The sequence below is a fragment of the Gigantopelta aegis genome, chromosome 9, assembly GCF_016097555.1.
Source record: "Gigantopelta aegis isolate Gae_Host chromosome 9, Gae_host_genome, whole genome shotgun sequence".
NCBI classification, from domain to species: domain Eukaryota; kingdom Metazoa; phylum Mollusca; class Gastropoda; order Neomphalida; family Peltospiridae; genus Gigantopelta; species Gigantopelta aegis.
In genome coordinates this window covers 10,925,369-10,953,205 of record NC_054707.1, presented here as the reverse complement: position 1 = coordinate 10,953,205, position 27,837 = coordinate 10,925,369, and the positions used below count along the sequence as shown (strand labels likewise).

The 27,837-nt window shown below is 36.3% G+C and overlaps 1 protein-coding gene across 1 annotated transcript; it reads left to right on the top strand.

The window, feature by feature from the left end:
* The first annotated feature begins 5,644 nt into the window (after window positions 1–5,644).
* LOC121380664 (protein disulfide-isomerase A4-like) lies at window positions 5,645–27,135 on the top strand. The gene is made up of 11 exons (XM_041509595.1): window positions 5,645–5,788; window positions 12,069–12,180; window positions 12,681–12,803; window positions 16,113–16,195; window positions 16,890–17,028; window positions 18,030–18,235; window positions 19,607–19,762; window positions 20,772–20,920; window positions 21,246–21,402; window positions 21,803–22,039; window positions 22,757–27,135. The coding sequence occupies exons 1-11, from the start codon at window positions 5,683–5,685 to the stop codon at window positions 23,170–23,172; spliced, it is 1,884 nt and encodes a 627-aa protein (XP_041365529.1). The 5' UTR covers window positions 5,645–5,682; the 3' UTR covers window positions 23,173–27,135.
* The last annotated feature ends 702 nt before the right edge of the window (window positions 27,136–27,837 follow it).

Sequence of the window (27,837 nt, the reverse complement as noted above, 5' to 3'; positions counted from 1 at the left end):
ACAATTGGAGTAGCTGATATTGTATCAAAAATCAAATTTTTATTGCCACATATATTCTAGGTACTACTGTATAGAAACATTATGTCAATCACAATTTTAAAATGAATACATTCTGTATACATGCTATGCGCTTTTTTGGTAACAATTACTTTTGGATGTGGCATGATCCAAATATGTAATGATAGTTCCATTAGATCTTTCACCTTTTTAAATCATTATTGTTGCTGCATTTCTTGAGGATAATACATTGACAGAATAGCAGTTTGACTTGTCTGTTTGTGTGTCATGTAATACAGAATCTGTCTAGTTGTAGATGTGAAGTGAATGTATTCGTAATCTTGCCATTGTATATGAAAAGTGTCCATCCCTTTAATATTTATTGGATGCATATAAAGAACATTGTGATTGCCTAAACAGAATCATTTGTCAGTTTAAGGTGCCACTTTATGGGTTGTGTTACACATCTGTGTTAGTAAAATAAATTGAAGAATTCTGTTTCCTAAAGTACTAATCAAAATTATACCCAACATGTTTTTTTATTATTACATATGATTTACGAAAATCCATGGAACAATAAATGGAAAACTGAATTAGCATTATGGTGACCTGTTACTAGATACAAATAACAGATAATAAATGCCAAAAACGTGTTATTTATAGCTAAAAATCATCACATTGACAATGTAATATCCACACACAAACAATTTACATGGAATGTTTGAAACAACCTATACTGCACATATCATTACACCTGACGAATGTGATCACAACAGCTGGGTGTAATGATGCAGTTATAGTAATCAATTTCATATAGTCCATTTCAAACTTGCAAGTGTTTTGATGCAAATTGTAATTTTTAATCAATAAGAGGCAACTTTTTAATGGGTTTTTTATGCCTTTTATTTGTATAAATTTAGTAACAGGTCATCATGATGCTAATAGAGTTTTCAAAAGCATAATCATTTGGTGAGATTTGAACACTACTGGGTATATACACAATAATTACCATCCGATGTTGTACATTGCCTTTCACAAGCAGCTCCAGTGGTCAAATGTGAGATTTCACATAAAAATGTTTTGGTTTACTTTCTGGAGTCTAATCACTAAACTCTTGCACCTTTGCGATCTCGAAGTGCAATGCAAAAAGACATGGACGATGCAATGCTGTTTAAGAGATGCTTATGAAAGCTTTGTGAATTAAGACTCCTGGGCCCCGTTTTACAAAGTGATCTTATCGCTAAGATCACCTTAGCGCTATCACTTTGTAAAACGGGGCCATGATCTCTTACCCATTGCCACATCAATCCCATTCTTTTTTAATGTTCATTCGTTAATGCTAACATTTTTCCATCATCTCTAGCACCATCCTGAAACCACCTGTCTGTAGGAGAACTGCCTTTTCATAGTATGCTTTAATACAGGTGCCAAAAAACTTTTTACGTCTTCTGATGGAATGTCTGAATGCATAAAATAATATTTCAAGCAAGGAACTGTAGGTATTTGACAGAAATGGTGCACAGATTATGCAGAGAAAGAAGTCCTTTTAATTTGGATCCGTTTTGACAGATGTGTAACAGGAGCCTATAAATTTAGTGCCAGGGTCCAACAACTGATTTTTGTCGACCACTACTTTTAAAAGATTGATGTGATGTTTTCTATTTCAGTTTAAATAAGTTCATTCGATGTATGTTAGTCTTTTATGTTGTATGAATACAATCATGATATCCAGAACAGTTCGATTTGTGTTTGTTTTATCTGAGGTCAACTATTATCTTACAGTCACTGTAATTGTTTGTGTTTTGGGGTGGGGGGTTTTAATGTCCATTGTAAAAAGAAACCTGTTGAATTCCAGATTTTGTTCCCCCCCCCCCACCCACTCCAAAAAAAAGAAAGAAAAAAGTTTCTGTTCGTAGATGAAAGTCATAATAACCTCTTTCCAATACCCAGCTATTTTTTTTTTTTTTGTCTTTCAGATCATTTCCATCCATTCTGGTGGCAGTAGGTTTCGTCTTTTTCTTTCTTTTGACCAGATGTCTAAATATCCATGTTAGACACCAAATAGCTGCAGTTTTAAAATGAGCTGAGGTATCCAAAATACCCCTTTGTTCTTCTTTCTGTTTGTCCATTCACACATCGATTGTGGTTCTTGTCACAGGTCATCTTCCACGGTGGGGTGGGACGTAGCCCAGTGGTACAGCACGCGGTCGGTGTGAGATCGATCCCCATCAGTGGCCCCATTGCGCTATTTCTCGTTCCAGCCAGTGCACCACGACTGGTATATCAAAGGCTGTGGTATCTACCCTCTCTGTGGGATGGTGCATATAAAAGATCCTTTGCTGCTAATCGAAAAGAGTAGCCCATGAAGTGGCGACAGCGGGTTTCCTCTCAATATCTGTATGGCCTGTGACCATATGTCTGACGCCATATAACCGTAAATAAAATGTGTTGAGTGCGTCGTTAAATAAAACATTTCTTTCTTTCTTCCACGGTAGTTTAATATGATTGGTACAGATCTAATGAATGGACTGTTATTCTCACATACAGTGTTCAGTCTTTACCATAATGGGCTGCATCAGTGTGACGTTTACTGGATTCGAATAAAATAATTGTTATTAAAATACCAGTACAGCTGAATGGTAATTGAATGATGGTAGATCAGCAGGTTGGTGGGTTGGTATGTTGGGACGGAGCACCCGAACGAACCATCACCTGTCCTGTTAGGGTTTAAGTGGGGAGCTTCCTACACCAGTGGTATATCAGGTGGAGATTAAACAAAAATGTCTGTCAACCCCACCTCCATCCAGGGTACGTTAATGGTACCACGTTTGCTACAAGATACAAGTTTTAATTTGTAAACTGACATGGCTCTAGGGGATACATACAACAATTGTTAGGTGGAGCGATCTAGCTCGAAGCTGCGTCATCAACTGTCAAGATAATGGACATTGGCTTCAACGTCGATAAAAAGAACGGATAGAGAGCAGTTTAAGGTTGATCTGAATATACACGTTAAAACACTTGACTTGACCAGTTTAGCTCGTCTTGAACGGAAGGGCTGGTATACGTTAGCTTGCTCTGAATGTGCACGTTAAACTAATGTATTGATGCCTAGTTAAAGAGCGACTACAGTCCGTTTGCGTCAAACAGGAACCGATGACTGGCACGTAACTTTAAAGTTTATAATGAATAAAGTAATTAAAAAAAATATATTTTTAAAAATCAGTTTTAAACCTATACCAATTCAAATAACATTAACAAAAACTGTAAGTAATTTTAAAAGTGTCTTTACAAATTGCCATTGCATAGGTTAAATCTTGTTTAATACAGGTATGAAGGCAACTGATGGAACAGTCAGAGTAAAGCACGCACAGTTCAATGCCCTTGTGCTATTAATGTACCACTTTGTAATAAACACACGTCTAGTTTGAGTTAACGATTTTTTTTACAAATATAGTTAATTGCTTTACTATTAATTAAATATACATTTCCTAGGCTCACATAAAATTTGACGAGGGAACGAATGTGAGCAATACGTCTGTGCAGTGGGATTCCACGATCTAATTCATAGATCTCGACACCATATATATCTTTTGAGTTTTTCTGAAAGCTTTTTCTTTCATACAAATGTTCCATCAATAACATGATTCTTCGTGTGTGTGTGTGTGTGTGCGTGCGCGCATATACATCTATATAGAAATTATAGCTTAGGCCTATGCTCATCTGATGCCAATTAAGGTAAGATTTTGCAACCGTTTTCTGAGGTGCCAAAGAAGTAGTGTCGTATTATGCTAATTTGATTACAATATCAAGACGAGCAAGCAAGGAAAAATGGACGAGAGTCGTTGACAGCTGTTCCGTGACAAAGCTCCAGTGCACAAGTCCAGGATTTCTCAAGCTGCTATTCGAAAGTGTGGCTTTGAGTACGGTAGGTTAATCACACATCCTACAGTCCTGACCTGACGCCGAGTGATTATACGGAAGTCACCCTTAACCCCAAGGCATAAAAATTCTGGCTGGCCCATCAACCACCCAGCATTTTTGTGCAACCTTCAAAGTTTCATAGTGTTCAGAAAGAATAACAGGAGGGAAGGCTTTCAAATTCAACTTTGCCAATATTTAGCTCGAGTCGCCTCCAATCCCCTTGTTGATATTGGTTGTACATAACAATATTAATATGGCGAGGAATGAAGGTGACTCGAGTTAGCCAATATTAAACGTTTGTTTAAAAACGTTTAATCTGTCATTGCTTAGTGTTATAGGTTAAGCTATTTAAATGCCATTCGTATGCGGTGTATTACCAGTACACGGGAGCTCACGTATGGCTCATAAATCATCAATTGATTCACCTTTCAAATGGAGGTTGAGGTGAGGACAATACATAGGCCTAATCCTCATGCAGTTCCATACTGTAGCCTATAATTAACCAGTTCAACAACAAAAACATTCAAACATTCAGATTTTTATTTAAAGGTTACACATATGATATGAAGACAGTTTAGATGCAATTTAAAATTTTAAAAAAATAGACAAAACCTCTGAATGATGGGAGTATCATCTAATGTGATGTTCTCTGAAAAAAATTCATCTAATTTTCGTGCTTATATCCAATTAAGTTTCAAGCACGCTGTCCTGGACACACACCTTAGCTATCTGGGCTGTCTGTCCAGAACAGAGGGTTAGTTGTTAGTGAGAGAGGTGGATGTAGTGCAGAGGTGTCAACCTGTGGCAATTCTTAGGCGTGAGAAAAAGTCATGGTCCAGGGACTGCAGACTCTTGGTCGGGACTAGGGCGAAGTGTTTTTGTTGTTGTTTAAGTCCAAAATGGAAATTGAGCGAGTGCAAGTTTTACTAGTTAATACGGTTAATGTTAAACCATACAAGTCGGCTATTGGTAGTACCCGCAAGTGATTGTTGGCATTTTACCGAGGGTAGGTTCAGTAGACCTAGCCTATGCTGTATTATAATCAATAGGTAACGAATTCACAGACCTGCATAATCAGCATATAGCCTAATACCATTCAGCTCTAAAATATAAATCACGATTATAAAATATTTTTATTTTAGAAAAAGTATGAGATTATAATAACGTTGCGTGAGATCGTGATGTTTGTTACAAATGCGTGAGACTCAAGCCAAATGCGCGAGAGTTGACAGGTATGGTAGTGGTCTTAAACAGCTAGGTCTACCCGCTCTGGCTAATTTGTTAATTTCAAGCAGGTGCTCAGCTGCTGGTACCATGACATTATTTTTATTATTTAATGGAATATGTTAATATTCCCTTTCGCACATTTTATTAAGTCAACGTGGCACTTAACCAATACTGTCTTCCTTCAATGACACGTCAGAACTACTGTAACCACAAGTGTTGTGTCGTCTGCTTGTCTGTGGCAAAAACAGGAACCTGTCAATGCATCATTGGTGGATATTTTAAGAATAATATTTCTACGCGCTGTTGTAATTTATCCTAACAACAGTGTTATTTAGCAGTATTATGTAATTATTTTAATCAGAGATGTGCTTCATGTGCAGCACAATACATTCTTGTTTTAATAAAACATCAACTGACTAGATTTTATGAGCACTATTTAATTCTATTTGGGTCTTTTTTCTGGTCGTAGTAATTTCCGGTGTTGGGAAGCGACAAGTTGTAGCACATGTATGTCAAATTTGATCAGAGTGGAAAATGAAGTTTTACGTGTTGCTTCTGTGTTTGCTTGTGTCAACACCAATAATTAAATGTGCGGATGAAGAAGAAGATGAGGCACAAACCGATGGGGAAACTGAGGATGGTAGATTTATTTTATTTATTTCGTTTTTCTCTGTTTCAATGTATCACTATCAGTCTTAAACATAGAGGGAGATAACTCGTGTTACTATTAACAAATTAATGTGAAATTCACTTGTTCTAGTTGTAGTTATATGTTTATTAATTTAGAAAAAAACAGTTTATTGGCAAGCCACCATGCCTCTGATGCCATCTTGCAGCGCATTAACCCGAGTACTCTACCGTTTGAGATGTCGAAAGATTTTCAGTATATGATAAATATCTGCCGGCCCGCCCCCCCCCCCCCACGTATTATTTTTAGTTAAGGTTAAGGGAGGGGGAGGGGGGTTTCCTCTCAGTGGTCCTTAACCATATGTCCGGTGCCCATATAACCGTAAATAAAATGTGTTGAGTGCGTCGTTAAATAAAACATTTCCTGTAATAACCGTGACAAATGGTAGTACTCGCTGTTAAACTTGAAAGTTAAAACTTAACGTCTTTAGCCAGTGCTTTAGATCTCACTGATTTGAGCACAACAGCTAGGGACTTTTGTGTGTCCTGAGCACACTGGTGCAGTAGTGTTAATAGCTGGTATATATTCAGATATGCATTTCAATTTATTTCGATCTGATTACAGCTTAACATTTGATTGTTTTTGAGATTAGCATGTTTATACTTAATTTGGACTTGCTTATTTTGTGCATACTTATTTTAGGCATGCAAACTAAAGCCCTGTTAACAGACGACAAAATGGCTGACATGCTTGCATAAATTACGAACCAAGTGGGTCTCTGCAGATTGGAGGAAGTTACAAACATTTCATAAATGCAATGGCTGCATTCAGCTTCTGCAAAGGGAACCAGTCAAAGAGACAATGTGGTTACTCGGTTTAACGTGAAGTGTTAGCGAGTGTTTTTTTCTCTCTACTTTCTGTCGCTGAACATGGCGCAGAACTCGTAAATATGGAAGCAGATATATTTAATGAAAAGTCCTGTTAGTAGAAACACCGACTTGCATTTTTGACTAACATTTCTCTAAATTGCAAGATGTCAAATTTTGTTTTCACCAGCTTGGCAAAGCAGAAATTATTTTATTCGCCAGCAGATACTTCTACTAGCCTATGGCAAATTGGTGATTGGTTGGCGTGAGCCTAGCTAGTGACATTAAATTGTGCTTGTCCCTAGCAAGTTCTACTTGCCTGGAGCTAAGGGTTGATTGTCCGTTTCTACCCCAGGTTTTTATTCTACATGCTGATTCCTTTTACATACAACTGTTCACGAAATTCAGCTGGCTAATCAAATCCATTTGAGGCACTAGAAGTTACAAACCAGCATTAACGTGTCGTAAATTATGGAGAGTCCTCAGGAGCCTTAAAATACATATTCCTCTTTCTTTTCTTTAGTTCAATAAACATTATTTTTGAAAGGTTTTTTTAAGCAAAAGATCAATTCCATGGTGATGGACATCACATTCAGAGAGGTTAGAGGTCGTCCCAACTGGCCTCATTAGAGTGGTACCCCCAGTAACTTGGTCTTGTATATGAGACCTGGCAATGTCCAAGTCTATTTGGTGTCACAGACAAAAGTGCCTTGTAATATCTATGGCTTGGTGGGTTATCAAAAATATGAGGCTGTGCATGAAGGCCGTTACTTCCAAAGATCATGTATAAAAACCAGCTAACTTCATTTAGGCTATAGAAGAGAACCAATTGCAGTTCAGCTCTAGAACAAGAATATAATGAAAATTATTGCATAATTGTGCGTGACAGATGTTGCATTTTGTCCACTGGAATAAAATGAAGTTATGTGTCCATAAAAAGCAGTACCTTGTCTACTGCTGTGATGATAAAAGCATTTTAATGCCTGGTGAAGATCATGATGTGCATTTTGATAAATTTTATACAAAACCACTGAGGATTTATCAGTATATCATAGTCTCAGCGGTTGCAAAACGAAGTTCTAGTAGGCGTTAGAACTGACAGAGTAGGAGTTGGGGGTTTATCGAGAGCTACAGACACTCGGTAATGGGGGCACGCAGGGAGGAGGGGGGGGGGGGGGCCTCGATGGGCTGGAGTCTGTTACCACAGAAGTGTGCAATGTAGTCCACTTGTAATGCATATAGTTGGTGAAATTGTTGGCCCATGAATAGAACACATGATTCAGTGGTTTTCCGTTTAAAAAAAAAAGCTATTTCACAAGTTGTGACAAATTAAAGGGTCCGAACATTGAATGGCGACAACATATGTCGCTATTTATCATGAAATCAAAATAAGCCTACATATTAGTAGTGATAAATCACATCGGGAGCAAAGGCTACAATTATAATAACTATATAAAGCATGATTGTCCAACAATTAAGTGCACTGCTTCATTCAATGGGGCTTAGGGTTCACAAAACGTAAACAAAAATTTTATCATCTCTGACAGTCTAACGTCTGCAAATTGAAGTATGGGCATGACACAGCGGAAATAAAGTAACATTGCAACGTTCAGCCAGCTGTTTTTTGCTAAACGTTTGCAAACATTTCGACTGGTGGCTCCCGAAATGGTCATTCGGTTTAATATGTAGTGTAAAAATCTGTTTTCCAAGACAAACGTTAGCGACAAACCGCTGGCTAAACTTACTCCTGGAAAAAAAACCCTGTCCCATTTGCGCAGGCGCAACATACTAAGTAGTAAACCAGCCCCAAGTTCATCCAGCAAACGTTTCGCTAATGTTCGCGAAGTATTTGATTGGTTCTTAATGTGACCATTTGGTTTAAAAAATACTGTGAAGCACATAATCCAGTCTAGTGTTTGCCAATAGTACTGCGCTTGGCCATTTACCTTTCGACCGACCGTTCAAAAGTGCACCAAATTCCCTCAATCAAAATTGTGCACCCTTTTCTCTTTGGCATTTAACTGCTCCATTCAAATTCCATAGCACCACCTCCACCCGCCTGCTACCGATTTGATCGGGCTGCTGGTGCTCCCTTGCACCTGCCAGTGCAGGCGGTCCCTCCTCTCCCCTCCCCCCACCTTTCCTGTCATGGACGGAGGAGCCGGCCAAGGCCGGCTATTGTGCCCATGACAGGCGTGCGCTACAACAACTTGTTCTGAATGTTCACGTGTAAAACCCTATGACATGACTGCGCACGGGTCAATCATCAGTTTTACAGCTAATAGCATAAAAAAATTTAACTTCGTGGAAAATCGTAATTCCCTTTCCAAATGTAAATGGGAATTCCGTCCGTTTTCCGCAATCGCGGAAAATCATTGGGTCTAGTGTGCTCATGAATCAAAACAAAATATATTTTAAAAACAAAGGCAATTAGCAGTAATGGACTCTGTATTCGTGGGAAACTCAAAGAAGCCGAGCTATACATTCAGACAAGAACCAAGAAAATATGAACTGGAGTCTGAGCAACTGTGGCGAAAAAAGAGACGTCGGAAATGAGGGTAGTAAACGACGCATGCGACGCGCGACACCTTGTTTTGCAACCACTGATAGTCTTATATATTTCTGTCATGCAACTAGCTGCATTTATTTTAAAGGTAAAGCTCAAAACACTGTCAGGTTGAAGACAAACACTGTCCTCTAAAATGGTTACGAAAGGGTCTGCAAATACAAAAAGAACCTATGAGAAGTTACAATTTTACTAATGTCATATCCACCCCAAACCCCAGTCATCCCTTTTGTTGGTCATGATGGGTAGCAGTAGCTGGGTTTTTTTTTTTTTTCATCTTCTCTCAAGTATAGAAAAAACTTGCCCTCTTTGGATGGCCATTTCCGGGTAGTACTAACTTTGTACATAATACTCACTTTGTGAATCCCATCACGAATTTGCCTTACGATACCTCTTCAGGAAAGAGTTATCATTATACATGTATTGAACAACCCACCAGTCACAACTTAGGTTTCCACGACACTATCTGTGGTTACGCTGAGATGTTATATATTTTCACACCTATATTTTTGATAAAATTGGAATTGCTTTGTCTAGAAAATAGCTCAAGATATGAATACGGGTGAATGGGACTATCATAATTTGAAGCCATTTTAAAAAATCTTTGGCAAATAAATTATTTTTACATTCTTAAAATTGCTATTTACGGTATTTACATTTTCGTACTTAGAATATTAATATCTATAACCAATGCATTATTGGACACCATTAAGTTTTATAATATCTCAATATCAATTATTTCTTAAAGTAATTAGGCTAAAGTAAAGGTCATACTAAATATATTTATCCGTATAAAGCTTTATATTAAAACCATAATACGGTAAGATGGTGTTTTTAAAAAAAACCCTGGAAAAAGCAGAATGTATACTCAACAACGAAAGTTTAGCTAATGTTAAAAGAAATGGCATAACATTTAGAAATTAACCTATTTTTATTAATTAGTATTCACATCTGAAATGTTTACCATTTACAAACAACAAACTCATCAACCTTTGTCGTAATACAACAGGAGGACCTGGTTTTCTTTTAAGTTTATTCAACCATCTCAAATTTAGACGAGATATTTGCTAAACTTTCGTTATTGAGTATTTATTTATTTTGTTTGGTTGGTGGGGGGGGGGGGGGGGGGTGACCAACAAACATTTTGCTAGGGCAGAAACTTCATGATAGTCCCATGAAGTACTAAAGAATTGTGGGTAAAATAGTGAAACCAGCTTTTGCTAAATGAAGACTTTCCCTGACTTACGAGATTGACAGATGTTACAGAATCCACTTTTTTCTGTGATGGACGTTTCTGTGATGGATGTTACAGTCAGGGTTTCTGCCAGAGGGTAAAACAGGTATGGCGCCATACCCAAAAAATTTGCAGATTTTATTTGTTAAAGTTAACCTTTTGACATAATTATTATTATTTTAACCCTAACCCTAAACCTAACCCATTTTCTTTCTGGGGAAGGTCTCCCATAACCCCTGTCAACTGTGATTGCATTTAGCACACACATTGTAAATATTCAATTCCATAGCGCCATACCCAAAAATTTCTTTCTGGCAGAAACTCTGACAGTTTCTTTTTTTCTCCCAAATTCAAATCACATAATTTCAAAACTGGTTGACATATTTATTATCTTTACTTTAGCTAGTGATAAGAGAATTACAATTTTATATACAAAGGACAAGTTTATATGTCTTTGGATTTTCTTCTCATTTAAACATTTCTATATTTTAGTGACTGACATTACACTGACCGAGCACATTGTTTTGAATCCTAATTTTTGGGGGATGGTGCATATAACAGATCCCTTGCTGCTAATTGAAAAGAGTAGCCCATGAAGTGGTGACAGTGGGTTTCCTCTCTCTTTATCGGTCTGGTCCTTAACCATATGTCCAACTCCATATAACCATAAATATAATGTATTGAGTGCATCGTTAAATAACACATTTGCTTGCTTCCTTCCAAATTTTTGTTGGCTAACTACTTTCATAAACTATTTGAAACGGCCGTATTCTTTAAAGTGATGCTACTGACTATATAAATTGATTAACATGAATTGTGAAAGCCAGTTTGTGCAAGGAATTTGAATGGCTTAATGTTCCTCTTTTTGAGTAAGATTTAGCTTTGAAATTATGTAATGTGTGGTGATGTCAGAAAAATTAGGAAAGGCAGGAATTTTTTGATGCTTTGTATATATGGAAATAATGAAATTAAATTTTTCCTGTCATGGAACTGTCAAAATATGTGTGTTTAAACAAAATTTGTGTTTGTGTGTCATCATGTGTGATGCTGACAGGACTGCCGCAGTAAATAATGGAAACTCTTAAAACAAGGGATTGAATTTGGGGATGAATCATGTTGTAGTACAGGTATTTTGGGATTCCATCGCCTAACTTACTGCTTCTAATCCAAAATCGAGAATTCATGGAAGCATGGAATCCTGCTAAATTTGCAGCCTGACAACTATGCCGAATCATTCCTGTCTGTATGTCAGTGCACACACACTGCACATTTACCGAGCACCATTTGTCACGATAAGTGTTCATATTGGTGACACTAACTAAATGCATTACACAAAAAAACAAACAAATTATTTGCTCCCACTATGTTTTGACTTGATAGTAGTAACCATCTTTTTTTTAATGCTGTGTTCTAATAAAAAGAAGAAAGATTGTATACACAAACAAACATATTTAAATTGCATTTATTAAATTATAAAGGAGATAGCTATGTTGTATTTGACTAATTTGCTTTATGTTGCCAGTAAAACTCAGTTTGAAACAGTAAAACCAGCATTAATATTTGCAAATGGTCAAATGCAACCTAGTTATCCCTTAAGTTGCGTATTAATTAATTAATTAATTTCAGAAACTGATAAAAACAAAGACGAAACTGACGACGTACTAGTTCTGACTGAAAAGAATTTTGAGGATGCTCTTAAAGATCACGATGTGATTCTTGTTGAATTTTATGCACCTTGGTAAGATCTTAATTTATTAAATATTTAGCCATTGGTACTTTTACATGATTACATACATGGTTCAGGTGTAATTGGGATATCAAAATTTTATTTATAGCTTGTGTGTTTATAAATTTAATAGACAAATAAAAAATATTGTACATGATACTTGTTTGATTATTCCCTAACATAAAAAAAAAATGGATTAATGTCCCACATGATCTCTGATCTAGCAATACAGTGAAACCTCTTAAAACCCAACCTTATGTAAACAAGTTCCCTAAGTCCATAAATTTTTCATGGTACCTTTTTAAATATTGGTACAGAACATAACCTCTCTAAACTGGGTACACCTTAAAATGAGACTTTTACATGGTCTTATGAGTGTGTGATTTAGAGAGGTGTCATTGTATTTAGAAATTAAAAGTGATATTTACCTCTTGTTTCAAGACAATTCAGTATGACAACATATTGTGCTGTTTTGAAATTGATCTTGATCATCAATGTTCCTGTGTTTCTAGGTGTGGTCATTGCAAGCACCTGGCACCGGAGTACGCGAAGGCTGCCACACAGTTGAAAGATCTCACCCATCCTGTAGCACTTGCAAAGGTGGATGCTACTGTTGAAACTGAATTGGCTCAGAGGTTTGTCAGATACTGTTAGAGAGTAATAATTACAAAATGATGACATTTAATAATTTGTTTTTTAATTTTAATTTTATTTTTTAAAGCTGCACGCCCTAGTTTCATCCAGCAAAAATAAATTATAATTTGGTTAATCTACAAACCTGTAATACAATTAGATCACGTTTTTTTATCAAATGGAGTGAAAAAGCAGGTTTTATATCGATAAATACCATGGGAATCCCCATGTCCCAATTGCTTGAAATAATTTTGAAAGTTAGTATTCTGATGTCACCGGTAGATGTCGCTCGAAGCACAACAATGCCTACGTCACGACAAATTTCACAGAGTGCACACAGACTTGGGGTGCGTTCCTTTCACCTCTCCTGGAGATATTCCAACTGTTCTGTCCTGGTTGTATCCCCTCTCCAGATATCGTAAGACTTAGCAAAATTATTGGTTTTAAGGGTTTGTAACGTTTTGTATTGAGATACTTACTTGTCTGAACTTTATTGTTACTGAAAATGTTCACGAACTGTGAAGAAAAATCTCACAAATGAACAACAAGCAAACGACAAACAATCAGATGTTGATTGTGCGAACCGTGCACGAGAAAACAAACCGAACCAAAATGATAACGATCACATGGTATACCAATGTCTGTGACATTGAAATGGGAATATCCCCTCTAAAAATAGATTAGACCTTGTCTGCTCAACGTTTTTTTCTCAGAGGCCCGTGGCATTTTATGAAATACGAAAAATGCATTTTGTGGTATTACAAACACCAGGATTACCAGGATTATCAAAAAACACTTCAGGTGAATGGAAATGTATATTCTAAATAATAAACGGTAAGTAAAGTGCAATTTTATTTGTGAAAAAATGGGTTTAATAGCGAAAAACAACGGCGTAATGGTTAACAACTAGGGCGTGTCCCTTTAATGTTGAAAATTGTTATATCTGTTTCTTTTCTGGGGTTTTTTCCAGCAGACGTGTATGATAGATTATGTTCATAATGATTTAGTCTTTTAAAGTGTGTGGCTCTGTGTATAAAGTTACAATGACAGTTACAACAGTTTATTATATACTACTCAAAAGAATTTAAGGGTCAAAAATTTATAACCAAATAAGTTTCAGAGTGTATTAGATTGATGATGTAAACTACACCAAAAATTTAATTTATTGTTCCATATTTACAAAAAAACACAAATAAACGTCACTGTATACAAGAAAGTAACATGACATGCTGTCAAAGTTGAAGGTTGTCAAACATGGATTTTACACATTAGAACATTCGTTTAATAGTGTGTGAATCCACCCCTGGCGCGAATACACTCTACACATAGTTGCCTCATGCTGTTGGTCAGACGTCTGAAGAACTCTTGGGGAATGGCCTGCCACTCTGCCATAAGAAGTTGACCCAGATCATGAAGGTTGGCCGGAGGGGCATGGTTATCCCGAACTCTCCTGCCTAATTCGTCCCAGGCGTTCTCTATTGGGGCCAAGTCAGGCGAATATGCTGGCCAATCCATCCTGGCGATACCTTGTTGTCTGAGAAAGTCCGTTACCACCCTCGCGCGGTGGGGTCTGGCATTGTCATCCTGCAGAACTGCCCCGCCGCCAATCTGCTGAAGGCCTGGGAGAACCAACGGCTGGATAATCTCATTCAGATAGCGGATTCCATTCAGATTGCCATCCACCACATAGAGGGGGGGCCTGTGGTGGATAGAGATGCCGCCCCACACCATGACGCTGCCACCACCGAACCGGTGACGTTGTCTAACGTTAACGTCAGCGAAGCGCTCCCCAGGACGTCTGTAGACACGAACCCGACCGTCGTTGAACTGGAGACTAAACCTGGACTCATCAGTGAACATCACTCGACCCCACTGAACACGTTGCCACCGCAGATGAAGCGTGCACCAGTGACGTCTGGCCGTTCTGTGACGTGGTAGGAGTGGTGGTCGAACAGCCTGGCGACGGCAGCGTAGATTATTGGCTCTCAGACGATTGCGTATGGTTTGATCAGACACTCGAGTTCCAGTCGCAGTCCGCAGATTGTCACGTAATCGGCGTGCAGTGGTTGTGTGTTGACGTAGAGCCATATTGGTGATGTAGCGGTCCTCTCTATTTGTAGTGCTTCGGGGTCTTCCCGAACGTGGACAATTTCGAACAGAATTCGTTGCTTGGTACCGTTGCCACAGTCGGCCAACGACACTCTGACTGACACCAAGTCTCAGAGCAACATTTCTTTGCGTATTGCCATCCTGAAGCCAAGCAATAGCCCTTCCTCGATCTTCGATAGTCAGTTGAAGTCGTACCATTGTCGAATTTGGAGTGTGCACCGTACACGAACGCAAGCTCCAATTATACGGAAATTCAGCATTGGGAACATGGAATACACGTGCAAAGCGTGCAAATGAAGCGTTTTGTGAAAAAGCAAGTTATGGGCGCTTAGCAGACCTTTCGCTTTCGCCCTAATTTACGTGCAAATGTAAGCATGTTTTCGCCATTAGAACTAGTCGACAGTGTCAATGACAGTGGATTTTAATTCATTTATGGGTTGCTTAGACCCACTTTCGTCAAAATGGAACAATACCATGCGTGACATTATGGTCTAGCTAATATAATTGACATTCAGAAAATAATGTCGAAAATATCGTCTGACCCTTAAATTCTTTTGAGTAGTATATAGTAAAACTTTCTGTGTTGCTTTTGTTATTGGGCTTTGTTGAGGTTTTTTTGTGTTGTTGGGTGGGTTTTTTTTGGGGGGGGTGGGGGGGTTGCATACCTGATTTGTGGGGAGAAATATAGCTGTTGGTAGAGTACTTTCCTGAGATGAATGTGTTGTAGGATCACATCACCTCAGCGGACCCATCAGGGTTTTTATCTTTTCCTAACCAGTACCTCGTGACTGGTATATCAAAGACAATGGTATGTGCAGATCAATCTGGGGAAGTATATAACAGACTGCTTGCTGCTAGTGGGATAATGTTGCAGATTTTGTCTGAAGACGACGTGTCAGAATTAACAAATGTTTGACATTCAATAGCTGATTAATAATTAATCACGAGTGCTCTAATGGTGTCTTAAAAGAAACTTTAACCTGATCACTTTACAATATATAAACTTTATTATTGGTTTCTTTGTGTCAGTGTTAGTATTAGTGGGTCTGGTGGAATGTTTACCATTTCTAATTTTTCTATTAGAGATGAAAAGTAAGTTTCCCTACTTTTTATAGTGAAAAAAACCCTAACATTTTACTGTTATGAGACTTATGTTTTAAGTATTCGGATACTTTCATCATTTTGTTTCGTTTTACCTTCAGATACGATGTTTCAGGCTACCCCACATTGATGTGGTTTAAGAAAGGAACAAAGTACGATTACGATGGCCCAAGAGAGGAAACTGGTAAGCTTTAATTACTTGATATTAATATAACATGAAATCTACGTTTTGTTAACACTCTTGCTACATTTTGGTGGCAGGACATAGCGCCCACCTGATGCGTTGTCAGTCTAGGATCAATCCCCATCGGTGTGCACATTGGACTATTTCTCATTCCAGCCAGTTCACTACAACTGGTATATGAAAGGTTGTGGTATGTGCTATCCTGTCATGTTATATATCCGATAGCAGGGCTCACACTGGAACAAATTTTGTTTTAACTAATATTTAGATATGAAGAGTATTTCCTTGAAAATGATTAAAATGTGGCTAATTTAAAGAATATTTTATTAACCAAAGACTAAATTTTGTAGCATCTTTGTATTAAAAAAATAGCAACTGGCTAATTTGGGAATTTACAGGGTGAGTATTGCTATAGCCGATGATTAAACAAAACAAACTTTCAACTTTGGTTTACCCATGGCCGAAAATATTAAAATTGATAAAAAAAATTGATCCCAGCATGTACATTTACAAATCATGGCAACATAATCGCCAAATAAAGGTCAATTCAGTGAGTTAATATAAGTTTGCCAAATAGCGACATTAAGAATAAAATTATTTTAATAGCTCATGTTATGACTGGACTAAAAATCTTTTACTTAGACCAAATGTTTGGTATGTTGGTTGTTCCTGACATTATTGATTTGTTTTCAAGGGATTGTGAAATACATGACAGAAAGATCTGACCCGGAGTGGAAACCTCCCCCTGAAGCTGTCCTGACTTTAACCAAGGAGAACTTCGAAGACGTTGTCAACACAGAGGAACTCATCCTTGTTGAGTTCTATGCACCATGGTAAGTACAGGACGAAACTCTCCTTCTGTTACTTGTTTTTTTTAATTTGTGTCTATTACAGCATGAAAAATATAACAAAACTGTGTTGAAGTTAAAACAAATTTCTAAAAATTGTATTATCCTAACTAAATATGATAAATTATATTATTACATAAAGAACATATTTGCCATATTAAACTTTAAATCGTACAAAGTGAATGACCAGTTATACTCTGATAAGCAATACTTCATTGACCTTCAGATTATCAGCATTTTTGGGTTGCATGCAGCACCTAATCGAAGTTTATAGATTATCAAGTTAGCTGAGGATTGACTAGTTCATGTGAGGATGTAAAGTATCATGTCCTTTCATGTTATTAGTCCCCTACCAGTCCAACCGAGTGGACTATAGATTTCATCTCCCACATATATTGTTCCAAATGTATTTTTTTGCGATACCTTTCCCTCTTTTTTTGCCATGTCTCAAGATATTGACATACAATTTTGCATACAGTTACAGACCAAGTGTGACTGTCATGACACTTTAACCATTTTTAACAGAGTTATGTGCAGATCAAGTGTGACTGTCATGACACTTTAACCATTTTTAACAGAGTTATGTGCAGATCAAGTGTGACTATCATGACACTTTAACCATTTTTAACAGAGTTATGTGGAGATCAAGTGTGACTGTCATGACACTTTAACCATTTTTAACAGAGTTATGGCCAGATCAAGTGTGACTGTCATGACACTTTAACCATTTTTAACAGAGTTATGGCCAGATCAAGTGTGACTGTCATGACACTTAAACCATTTTTAACAGAGTTATGTGCAGATCAAGTTCGATGTTCGTGTGAAGTTATTCAAGGCACATCAAAATTTATCCATGTTTCAAAAAGTTATGATCTTTGAACTTAGGAGATATGAACATTTGTTGGGCCCTGTAGGGGACATGTGTTACTTTAGCAGTACTCTCAGAATGTGCATTTCCATTAATATCCATCATTGTTGTTCTATAGGTGTGGTCACTGCAAGAAACTGGCCCCTCTGTACGAGAAAGCAGCTCAGCGTCTGAAGGATTACGACCCACCGATTCCTCTGGCAAAAATAGACGCAACGGTAAACAGTGAGATAGCTACAGAACACATGGTCACTGGTTACCCGACGCTGAAGATCTTCAGAAAGGGAAAAAGCTTCGAGTATAATGGTGAACGGGATGAACATGGTATGTGTGGCAGTATTGTCGAAATAGGTTTTTGGTTTAATCTAGGGAATAATGAGAAGCTTTGTCTTAGAAAATAAATATCTTGCTGTAATTAAAGTAATTTATATTGTGCACCGTGTGATCCATATTTACTGATTTGGGGTCTGATTCACAAAGTAGGGCGAGACGTAGCCCAGTGGTAAAGTACTTTCCTGATGCATGGTCAGTCTAGGATCTATCCCCATCAGTGGGCCAATTAGGATCTTTCTTGTTTCAGCCAGTGCACTAAAGTCCGCAGTATGTACTGTCCTGTCTGTGGGATGGTGTATATGCTACTAATGGGAAAATGTGGCAGGGTTCCTTTCTAATTCTATGTCAAAATTACCAGATGCATGACATCCAATAGGCGATGATCAGTAAATCAATGTGCTCTAGTAGTGTCATTAAACAAAACAAACTAACTTTTTAGTTCACAAAGCTCAATTAATCACCATTGTATAGTCCTTGCGAGTCTTGTTGCATCACACTGTGAGACTGCAACGTTGTGACAGTTGAGTGAATTAGGCCCCAGCTTTAGATCTACATAGATAGTGCTTGTTCGTAAAAACTATTTCTCGTTCCAGCCAGTGCTCCACAACTAGTGTAATAAAGGCCATGGTATGTACTATCCTGTCTGTGGGATGGTGCATATAAAAGATCCCTTGCTGCTAATCAAAAAGAGTAGCTCATGAAGTGGCGACAACACGTTTCCTTTCTCAGTATCTGTGTGGTCCTTAACCATATGTCTGACGCCATATAACCGTAAATAAAATGTGTTGAGTGCATCATTAAATAAAACATTTCCTTCTTCTTGTCGTAAAAAATTAATATAAAGCATATACTATTTTATAAGATGAAAAACAAATTTGATACGTCGTTATGCTTTCAGGTTAATTTGTGAAAGCCATATAAGCATTTCACTTGTTACATTCTTTGAAGGTTTATGCTTTGTGTCCCTGACACATCTTCCAGATTTCTTGACAAATGATCCAACGATAAAGGCTTGTGAAAGCCCGACTTATAACTTGGATAGAGATGAAATTTCTATGTAGGTTTTTGAACGTTTGCATTTTAGCACCACCCATAAAGTTCTTGTCTGTGTCATCACCATGAACATGTAACTGTTTGCCCTGTAAGTTTAGTTAAAACTGAGGCATAGTAATTCTGGTTTCATCAAGAAATAGTTCCAGAACCCAGGTACTTCTCTCAGAGTGTGATTTATATGGTAGTCTGATATTGCGTAATTAGAGTAGTGCAGTATATTTTGTTCCAGCTATGTAGAAATAAATATCTAAATCATATAAGTGGAGTGAAAGGTTTCTACTACGACGTTTTTTTTCTTTCTTTCATCAGCCATTGTGAACTACATGATAGATCAGCAGGGTGACGCTGCCAAACTGCTGGCCACTGTTAAGGCGGTCAAGGATTTCATGCAGAAGGACGACATCACTGTTATGGGTTTCTTCAGCAATCTTGGGGATCCTCGACTCAGCGAATACAAGGACACAGGTTCGAATCTCTTTAATAACTCCTCTGATGTAAACTGATACTATTGGGAATAACATGGATTCAGACAGGAAATGTTTTTACAGTATGGAGTTGGGCATTCGCTAGTTTCCTTCATAATCACGGAAAAGCATCACTATATTATATATATAAATATATATGCATAATGATTGAATACTTTTTTTCACTTTTTCTGACTGCAAAGCATACAGGAACATTTAAACTACTATTTATATGCCTGTCTTTCACAGGTCTTATTATGGTATGGGATTGTCCATCTGTCTGTACATTCATCCATAAGTGTTTCTTATCAATTCATATAAGATCATCAAACCTTGCATGCAGATAAAACTGAGGGTGGTGATGTGTCACATACTATGACTAGGTCACCATGACCTAATTTTGATGTGCATATCACGTACCTCACTGGTACTCTTTAACCTTTATAAACACATTACTCTACACATTTTCAGGATACTGATCCATATTCTCCAAAAATTTAAAGAGAGACAGATTTGTACTCTCTGGGAAAATCCCTACATAATTTACTGGCTTTATGCTTTAATTAAAGACTGTTTTACAAACCTCACTAAGTGCAACATTGGTTGAGGTTATAATAATTAGTTTGAAACGTAAAGCAAAACTTCTCAACTTGATGAGTTTTGTAAAAACATTCTTTAATTACTCTAAGAACATCACAACATCTGTTTCCATGATTAACAATGTTTACTATTATGTGTACATGTTTTAGGGTTTTGTAACCCAACTGTCCAGACTCTGGTGTGTGATTACATAATAGTCTTTATGATTCAAAATTTGGAGTGAAAAATTACAAAATGGAATATCATTGGTTGTGTGTATTTACTGAAGTTTTAATCGGAAGTTACAAATATTAAAGAAAATTCTTAATCATGTTATATTGTGGTATATACATTAATATTTTGTTCTGTTGTGTGTATTTAAGTCGTCTTGTTTTGTGAGAATGCAAATAATCATTTCAATTTTATTTTAGCTAATGATTTCCGTGATGTACACAAATTTGGATACACACTTGACGAAGATGCGAGAAACCTTTACAAAATTAACCCTGGATCTGTTGTTGTCTTCAATGCAGAAAAGTTCTATACTAAATATGAACCAAAGTGGCACATTTTACATCAGGTAGGTTGCTGTTTTGTAATGTAGGTTTTTATGTTTATTGTGTGGAGGTTTCCCAACATATGTTGGATTTCTGTGGTATAAATACAAATATGTAAGCAAAAATGTTTCCTTTTTAGTGGCTATTTGTGCGTGAAAGAATTATTTAAAAACATTGTTTTTAAGTTTAATGTATTCACAACATGACAAGTAGAAAAAGATAAAACAATAACCTGAACTAGATTGATAATATTTGGTGTTTGAAGTGATTTTATGGTTAACCAGCTTTACACAATACTGTTTTTCCACCTTTTTTTTTTTTAAGCATGAAAGTAATATATAATTTCAGGGTAAATTAACACGAGAAGACATGGTAACTTTTATCAAGAAACACCAAGTTCCACTAGTAGGTCATTATGAAAGAGAGACCGAAAAGCTTTACGATGACTTGAGACCATTATGTCTGGTTTTCTACACAGTCGACTGGAGTTTTGAATACAGAACAGGTTAGAATTTACCATCTTAACTGATTATTTTGTGATTTTTTCCCCCTTCAGCATTCTGAAGAGTGATTCTTTATGCTATTGTATTTAAAAAAAAAAAATATATAGTAAGTTTAAAATGTTGTTCTTAATGTTTTGTCTGTGTCACAAAGGAACCGATAAGTTGATATCTCTAATGAATCATTCTGAAATTTGTGTAAGTTTTTTAAACTCAAACCAACTCATTTTTGCAACAATAACAAAAATCGTAATTATAAATTGAAAAGTTTCTTTTCAAATCACCATCAGTTTTAAAGGTTAAATCTTCTTTTTGATACATTGATGAAAGCAGCAACTGGAACATCCCTAAGTGTATCTAGCTGTGAATCCTTATTGAAACATAATGTATTTTTTATTGTTTCAGCAACTCAGCTCTGGAGACAAAAGATTGCTGCAATTGCCAAGGATTACAAGAACATAACGTTTGCAATCGCTAATGAGGATGACTACCAGTTAATGTTGAAGGAGTTCGGTTTTGACGATTCTGGGGAGGAAATGAACATCGGAATTCTGGGAAAGGATGGCAAAAAGTTCCCGATGGAACTAATGGAGGAGTTTGATCCAGATGAGATCACAGACTTCCTTAACGCGTTTCAGAAAGGTAACAAGATCTTTAAGACATTTTTCTTTATATTCCAGCTTGTAGATTTGTCATTGGTATATAACATATGATGGAGCTTATAATCCACATGATTACGCCTTGACAACAGGGAACAACTTTTCTGGTTACAGAAGAGGAATAACTCATTTTAATCTTTGTGTGGGAAAATCCCAGACATTAAAACTTTTAACATCTGGTTTATTTCAAAATATGAATTTGCCAGCAACGATCATTATTAAAAAAGATCTTACAATACATCTTCAGGCAAATCCATCCCTTGCAACAACTAATATGTCAACACTCACTCAGATATTCTAAAAAGAGGTACATGTTACACAAAATGAAAAAAACAAAAAAACATTGTTCTTCAAAAAACAAATAACTTCTGTCAGAATATATATTTTCAAATAGATATTTTGTTTTGGGAATGCTATCAGAATAGATAGTTATAGTAATAAAATAATATTTCTATAAATATAATGATATCTTGGATTATGCAATCATAAATAAGGGGCAGGATGTAGTCAAGTGGTAAAGTGCTCGCCTGATGCTCGTTCAGTCAATGGGCCCATGTAGCAGGTTTCCTCTCTAAGACAAATTAACAAATGTTTGACATCCAGTAGCTGATGAATAATAAATCAATATGCTCTAGTGGTGTTATTAAACAAAACAAAACTAACAAACTTTCATAAATAATGACTCCTTTTTTTTTTTCAGGAAAAATAAAACCACAAATCAAGTCACAGCCAGTTCCTAAGAAACAGACTGGTCCAGTGACGGTGGTGGTAGGAAAAACATTTGAAGAGATTGTCAACAACCCATCGAAAGATGTACTCATTGAGATGTATGCACCTTGGTGCGGCCACTGTAAACAATTAGAACCGGTGTACAAAGAATTAGCAAAGAAATACAAAACAGAGAAAAATCTAATTATAGCAAAACTTGACGCAACAGCTAACGATGTACCCGAGTTGTTTAAAGCTGAGGGCTTTCCAACTATCTATTTTTCAGCAGCATGTGACAAAACAAAACCTAAGAAGTTTGGGGGTGCCAGAGAGTTAAAAGATTTTGTTACGTTTTTGGAAGAAAATGCTTGTGTTTCATTAGGTAAAAACTACAAAGATGAATTGTAGATTGTTGTTTTAGTCTATCATCATTTAAGACATGACGAAAAGAGTGTACAAGTGGTCATATCATCTTGAATCTAATTTGTTTTATTTTGTAGTCTTCAAGACTTAGCCTCAGTAGTGTAAAAGTAGTCATTTCATCTTCAATTTATTGACATTTAAAGATTTTTTTTGCATAGTCTCTTGGGCAACATGTGACTTAAAATGTTGTAAGTGATAATTCTGTCAGTCATGTGGTATACAGGGTTTTGTGGTTTTTAAGCTACATTACAATTGTTATCATTTATACCACTCCATTAATTTTGTCAGTTTGATGTATGACTCATATTAGATATTCACAAGTTCCTGTATGGTAACTAGTGAAACAATCTACCAAGTTTATTTCAGTCTTGTTTTATTGTGGCTGCTTGTCATGGGGCAGAGTTATGATCTGTTTTAGTCTATGAAAAAAACTATTATTGCTCATTGTAGTCTGTACATAATAGAGAAAATATTATATTTTTGTTGACATGGCAACAACAATTGTTATATCACTGTTCTCTGTACTAACTGGGAGCCCCCTCCCCCCACCCCTGCACAATTTGCTGCACATGTGCCTGTATATGCACTTTTTGAGGAGACATTTTTGTGATTTAAGTCCCATCAAGTACTTCACAGCATTAAAAAGGTGCTTACCTGAAGATTGTTCCAGTGTGCAAACGTGTAAGATCTATATTTTGACACTTGGATAACACACACCTCTGAGTCTTGTACAAATCTCAAAAGTTTTCATTGAAAAGATTTCAAGATTTAAACGGTGTTTGCTGGAATAATAATAATTTATCATATCTACATATTATTGCTTGTTTTTTGCTAAGGAAGGAACAATCTTGACATTTTCAAAAACGAAAATCCCCCCGAAAAGTATCCATGTACAGAAACACATCTGCTATGTATTATTGGTGTGGTAGATGCCATTTTAGTTGCTAAGGAAGGATTCTTGTGGCATTTTAAAATATATGAATTATGCATGCCCTATAACCTACACATAGAATTGACCATTTTGTTGATTACTTTTGCTTTGAAATTTTATTGCATCATTTGTTCAGAGAAGGAAATATCTTAGTGGTTTATAAATGGCAACAATGAACTAGGCATACTTAGAAATATGTTTGTTTTGGCCATTAAATTCCATAATGTTCCATATACTAAGCAACACTTTTGTTGTGTTAACGTTATGGTCACCTGGCTGCAGGTTTTAGGAGCTGTCTTAGTGCTACAATACTGTAAAACCGTCGCAGGCTATAACTTCAATACTGACACATGTGCTAAGATATCTTCAAAAATCTGGGCCCAGGTTTATAAAAATTATCAAACATGCACATGTTTTGGGAAGTTCTCTGGCGAAGTCTGAGGTGGTGTCCACGACAGGTATGCTTGAATAAGTTTTCTGATGGAAGTCTGAAAACTTGCCCATACCTATAGTAGTAGACTATACCCAAAACATGCTTCTGATTGTTTATAATAACCAACAATCATAATACTTTACATTTATATTTATTGATTTGTTCTTTCTTTTACCATCCCTGTATTAATGTAGTTTGGGACTTGGAGATACACACAGACAATCATGCACACTTTGTTACAGGGCCAGAACATTGGTAGTGGCTAAAAGTGTACAGTAACCATATCACAGGCACAGTAAAATTATCATGTTATCAAGTGTGTATGGGCTTGGCCAGCTGATAATATTTAGTGAAACAACACTCCATTTGACAGTAGATGTGGAGGAAAACCTCAACCAATCAATAAATACAGTGTGCTTAATTCAATGTGGTCTCCAAGAAGACGTATGTATTCCACTCGTGTTACTGAAACTGTTGAAACATTACCATTGTAATATGTTTTTAACGTGTATTAATTCAGTAATTTTATTTCTCAACCTGTTTTGGGATTGATTGATGTTTTTCAATTTGTATAATGCTTGCCCTCTTTTTTTTTCTTTTTTTTTTGGAGGAGGGTTGGGTGCATTGTTATTTGGGTAACTATTCAATCTCTTCATATATTATTACAGTGATTGAATGCATATAACTTGTATTTAATAACAAAAATACAAACAGAAATAAATAAAAGAAGTACTTATCATATTCAGTTAAAGTCAGGGTAATTGCAGTAGGTAACAAAACTAAAGTTGTCTGTCATTTGCTCATCCCATAATCATCCTCCCCATACAGTGTTTCTGCCAGAAAGAAATTTTAGGTTATAGCTCTATGGAATTGAATGCAACCACAGTCAACAGGGGTTATGGGGGGCCTCCCCTAGAAAGAAAATGGGTTACGTTTAGGGTTAGGGTTAAAAGCATACAGTAATGATAAGAATAATTAATTTTGCCAAAAAGTTGGGTATGGCACCATACCTGTTTTACCCTCTGGCAGAAACCTGCCCTAAAGTGTTAGTATTTTTGAACCACCTCTTTAATTTACTGAATGTATTCATATATGGGGAGATGTACATGTTGTCAAGTAGTCCCCCTTCGTTAGTGAGTTAGGTATTATGGAAATGTTAATTAAAATATGTAATATGAAATTGTCTAATGTTGATTGTATATATCTTCTCTGTGCAGATTTATTGCCACATTTATTTGCCTTTAGTATAATATTATTGTTTGTTAGACACCAAATAAAACTTAATTTTCAAACTAATGATATTATGTGCTTGGTGTATTACTAATAAAATGTTATTTTACCATTTACTAAGTACTTGTAGTTAACCCCATATAACTTAAATATATTGTTGCTTCTGTTCCTTATTTATTATACCAAATATCAAGGTGTGGTAATACCTGTCTGTAGACAAGAGCACTGAAAAAGGTGATACAGGTTGCATTCATTAGATTGTGCAGTTATTGGTTGAGGTATGCAACAGCCGGTTCAATATAATTTTTTCTCTCTTTAAGTAAGATATTACGTCATACGACTTTAAAGAATGTTACTTGGTGCAGTTTTTAATATATGTATTTGTTAAATAGCATATTATCATGTATTTGTTAGTTCTGAAGCATTGTATGTAATTATGTAACTGCAAGAGTTACATAGCTATTTTGTTCTATGGTATACTGTATCGTAGACCCATTAACACAAGTCTACTGATATAGTGCATATGTACAGTACTTTTTCCATATGTAAGTTTCTGCACACTGGCATTCAGTGCATGGGGGAAAAGGTCGATCAATGAGCAATTGTTTTGCACAGAATTTTCAGTGTGATCATGTCATAATGTATAGTGTTTACTGGCAGCTTAAAAATACACTTGGACGATGTCAAATTTTGTATAGTAATCTGCTTGTGAAAATGCAGATATGCGTTTGCAAAAGGGTTTTAATGCATATAGAAGTGTTCTTTGTTTATATCTTTAAAAAAAATGCTGAATTGTTAAAATTGAACAGGATTGTTGCAATGAAACATTTGGGTTTTTTCTTTCTTTCTTTTAAAGACTCAATTTGAACTATTATTATAATTTCTGCTCAAGCTTGTTTAGAAAAGAAAACTATTATTACCTTTTACAAAGTTCATTTAAAAGAATACAGGAGTTGTTTTGGGGATGGCTTGGTTTTTTTGTGGATGTGTTTTTTCCAGTTTGTTTAACCTGTTGTATGTAGATTTTGTATTATAAGAGTTAAATTTTATCTAACAAAGTTTGTGCTTGCATAGAACTGGGGACATGGCATTTATAGATTTAGATATATAGATGTTTTAATGTACATTTTAGATTTGTACTATGTAGTACAATTATACGAAATGGTAAGCATGCAGCATATTTAAATTTTAGTATTAACTGATGTGCATGTGCAATTTCTTTTATGATGGCGTTAGCAAAGATCACCAGGTAAGCATTTTAGGTCTTGAAAGCATTCCATTTATATTTACATCAGACATGGGTGATGTGAGAAAAAGACCAAATAAAACTGTAAATAAAATGTTTTATTATTGAGTTGTGTTATTGTCTTTCCTGTTTGACAATACGAACGGATCCGATAGAGAACTCGGTTTCAGATAACTGGGTTGCTATGTTCAGTGGGGATTAGATCTGGTGATAGCTGTGTAGTCAAGAGAAATTCTCGGCAGTGCTCATTAACCCAGTGTATCATGTGAAATATCAACTGATAAAAGTCTACTCGGTGGCTAATTGCATCAAACTGTCAATCCAGAATTCAATAATAATACTATGTGTAACCCATATTAGAGGTGGATCAAAGCCCCGCCCCCCCCCCCATCCCTAAATTTTGCAACAGTTATAATTTTATTATATATTAATTTTCATTTTTTTTTTTTTTACAATCCCCCTCCAAACCTGCCTCAAAGATCCTTTGGCATTCCGCCTCAAGTCATTGAGGCCTCCCTAAATGGATTTTCTGGATCTGCCACTGCATATCAATACTTTTTAATCATTGTCGGATAAATTGGTACACTTGTAAAGTAAGGTTTCTCAATGATGTCAAGTGAAGCTCTTATTCCAATTTCAGCTTTTGTATTAAATATTTTTCACCAAGTGGCTTTGATTTGATCTGAAATGCCTCTGCAATTACTCATCCCTTGAAAAGGGTCGGGATGTAGCCCAGTGGTAAAGCACTTGCTTGATGCGCAGTTGGTCTAGGATCGATCCCTGTCGGTGGCCCCATTGGGATATTTCTTT

Coding starts and splice junctions, on each gene's coding strand:
- LOC121380664 (XM_041509595.1), top strand. CDS start 5,683: ATGAAGTTTTACGTGTTGCTTCTGTGTTTGCTTGTGTCAACACCAATA. Junction 18,236..19,606: donor TGGTGAACGGGATGAACATG/GTATGTGTGGCA, acceptor TTCTTTCATCAG/CCATTGTGAACTACATGATA. Junction 22,040..22,756: donor CCTTAACGCGTTTCAGAAAG/GTAACAAGATCT, acceptor TTTTTTTTTCAG/GAAAAATAAAACCACAAATC.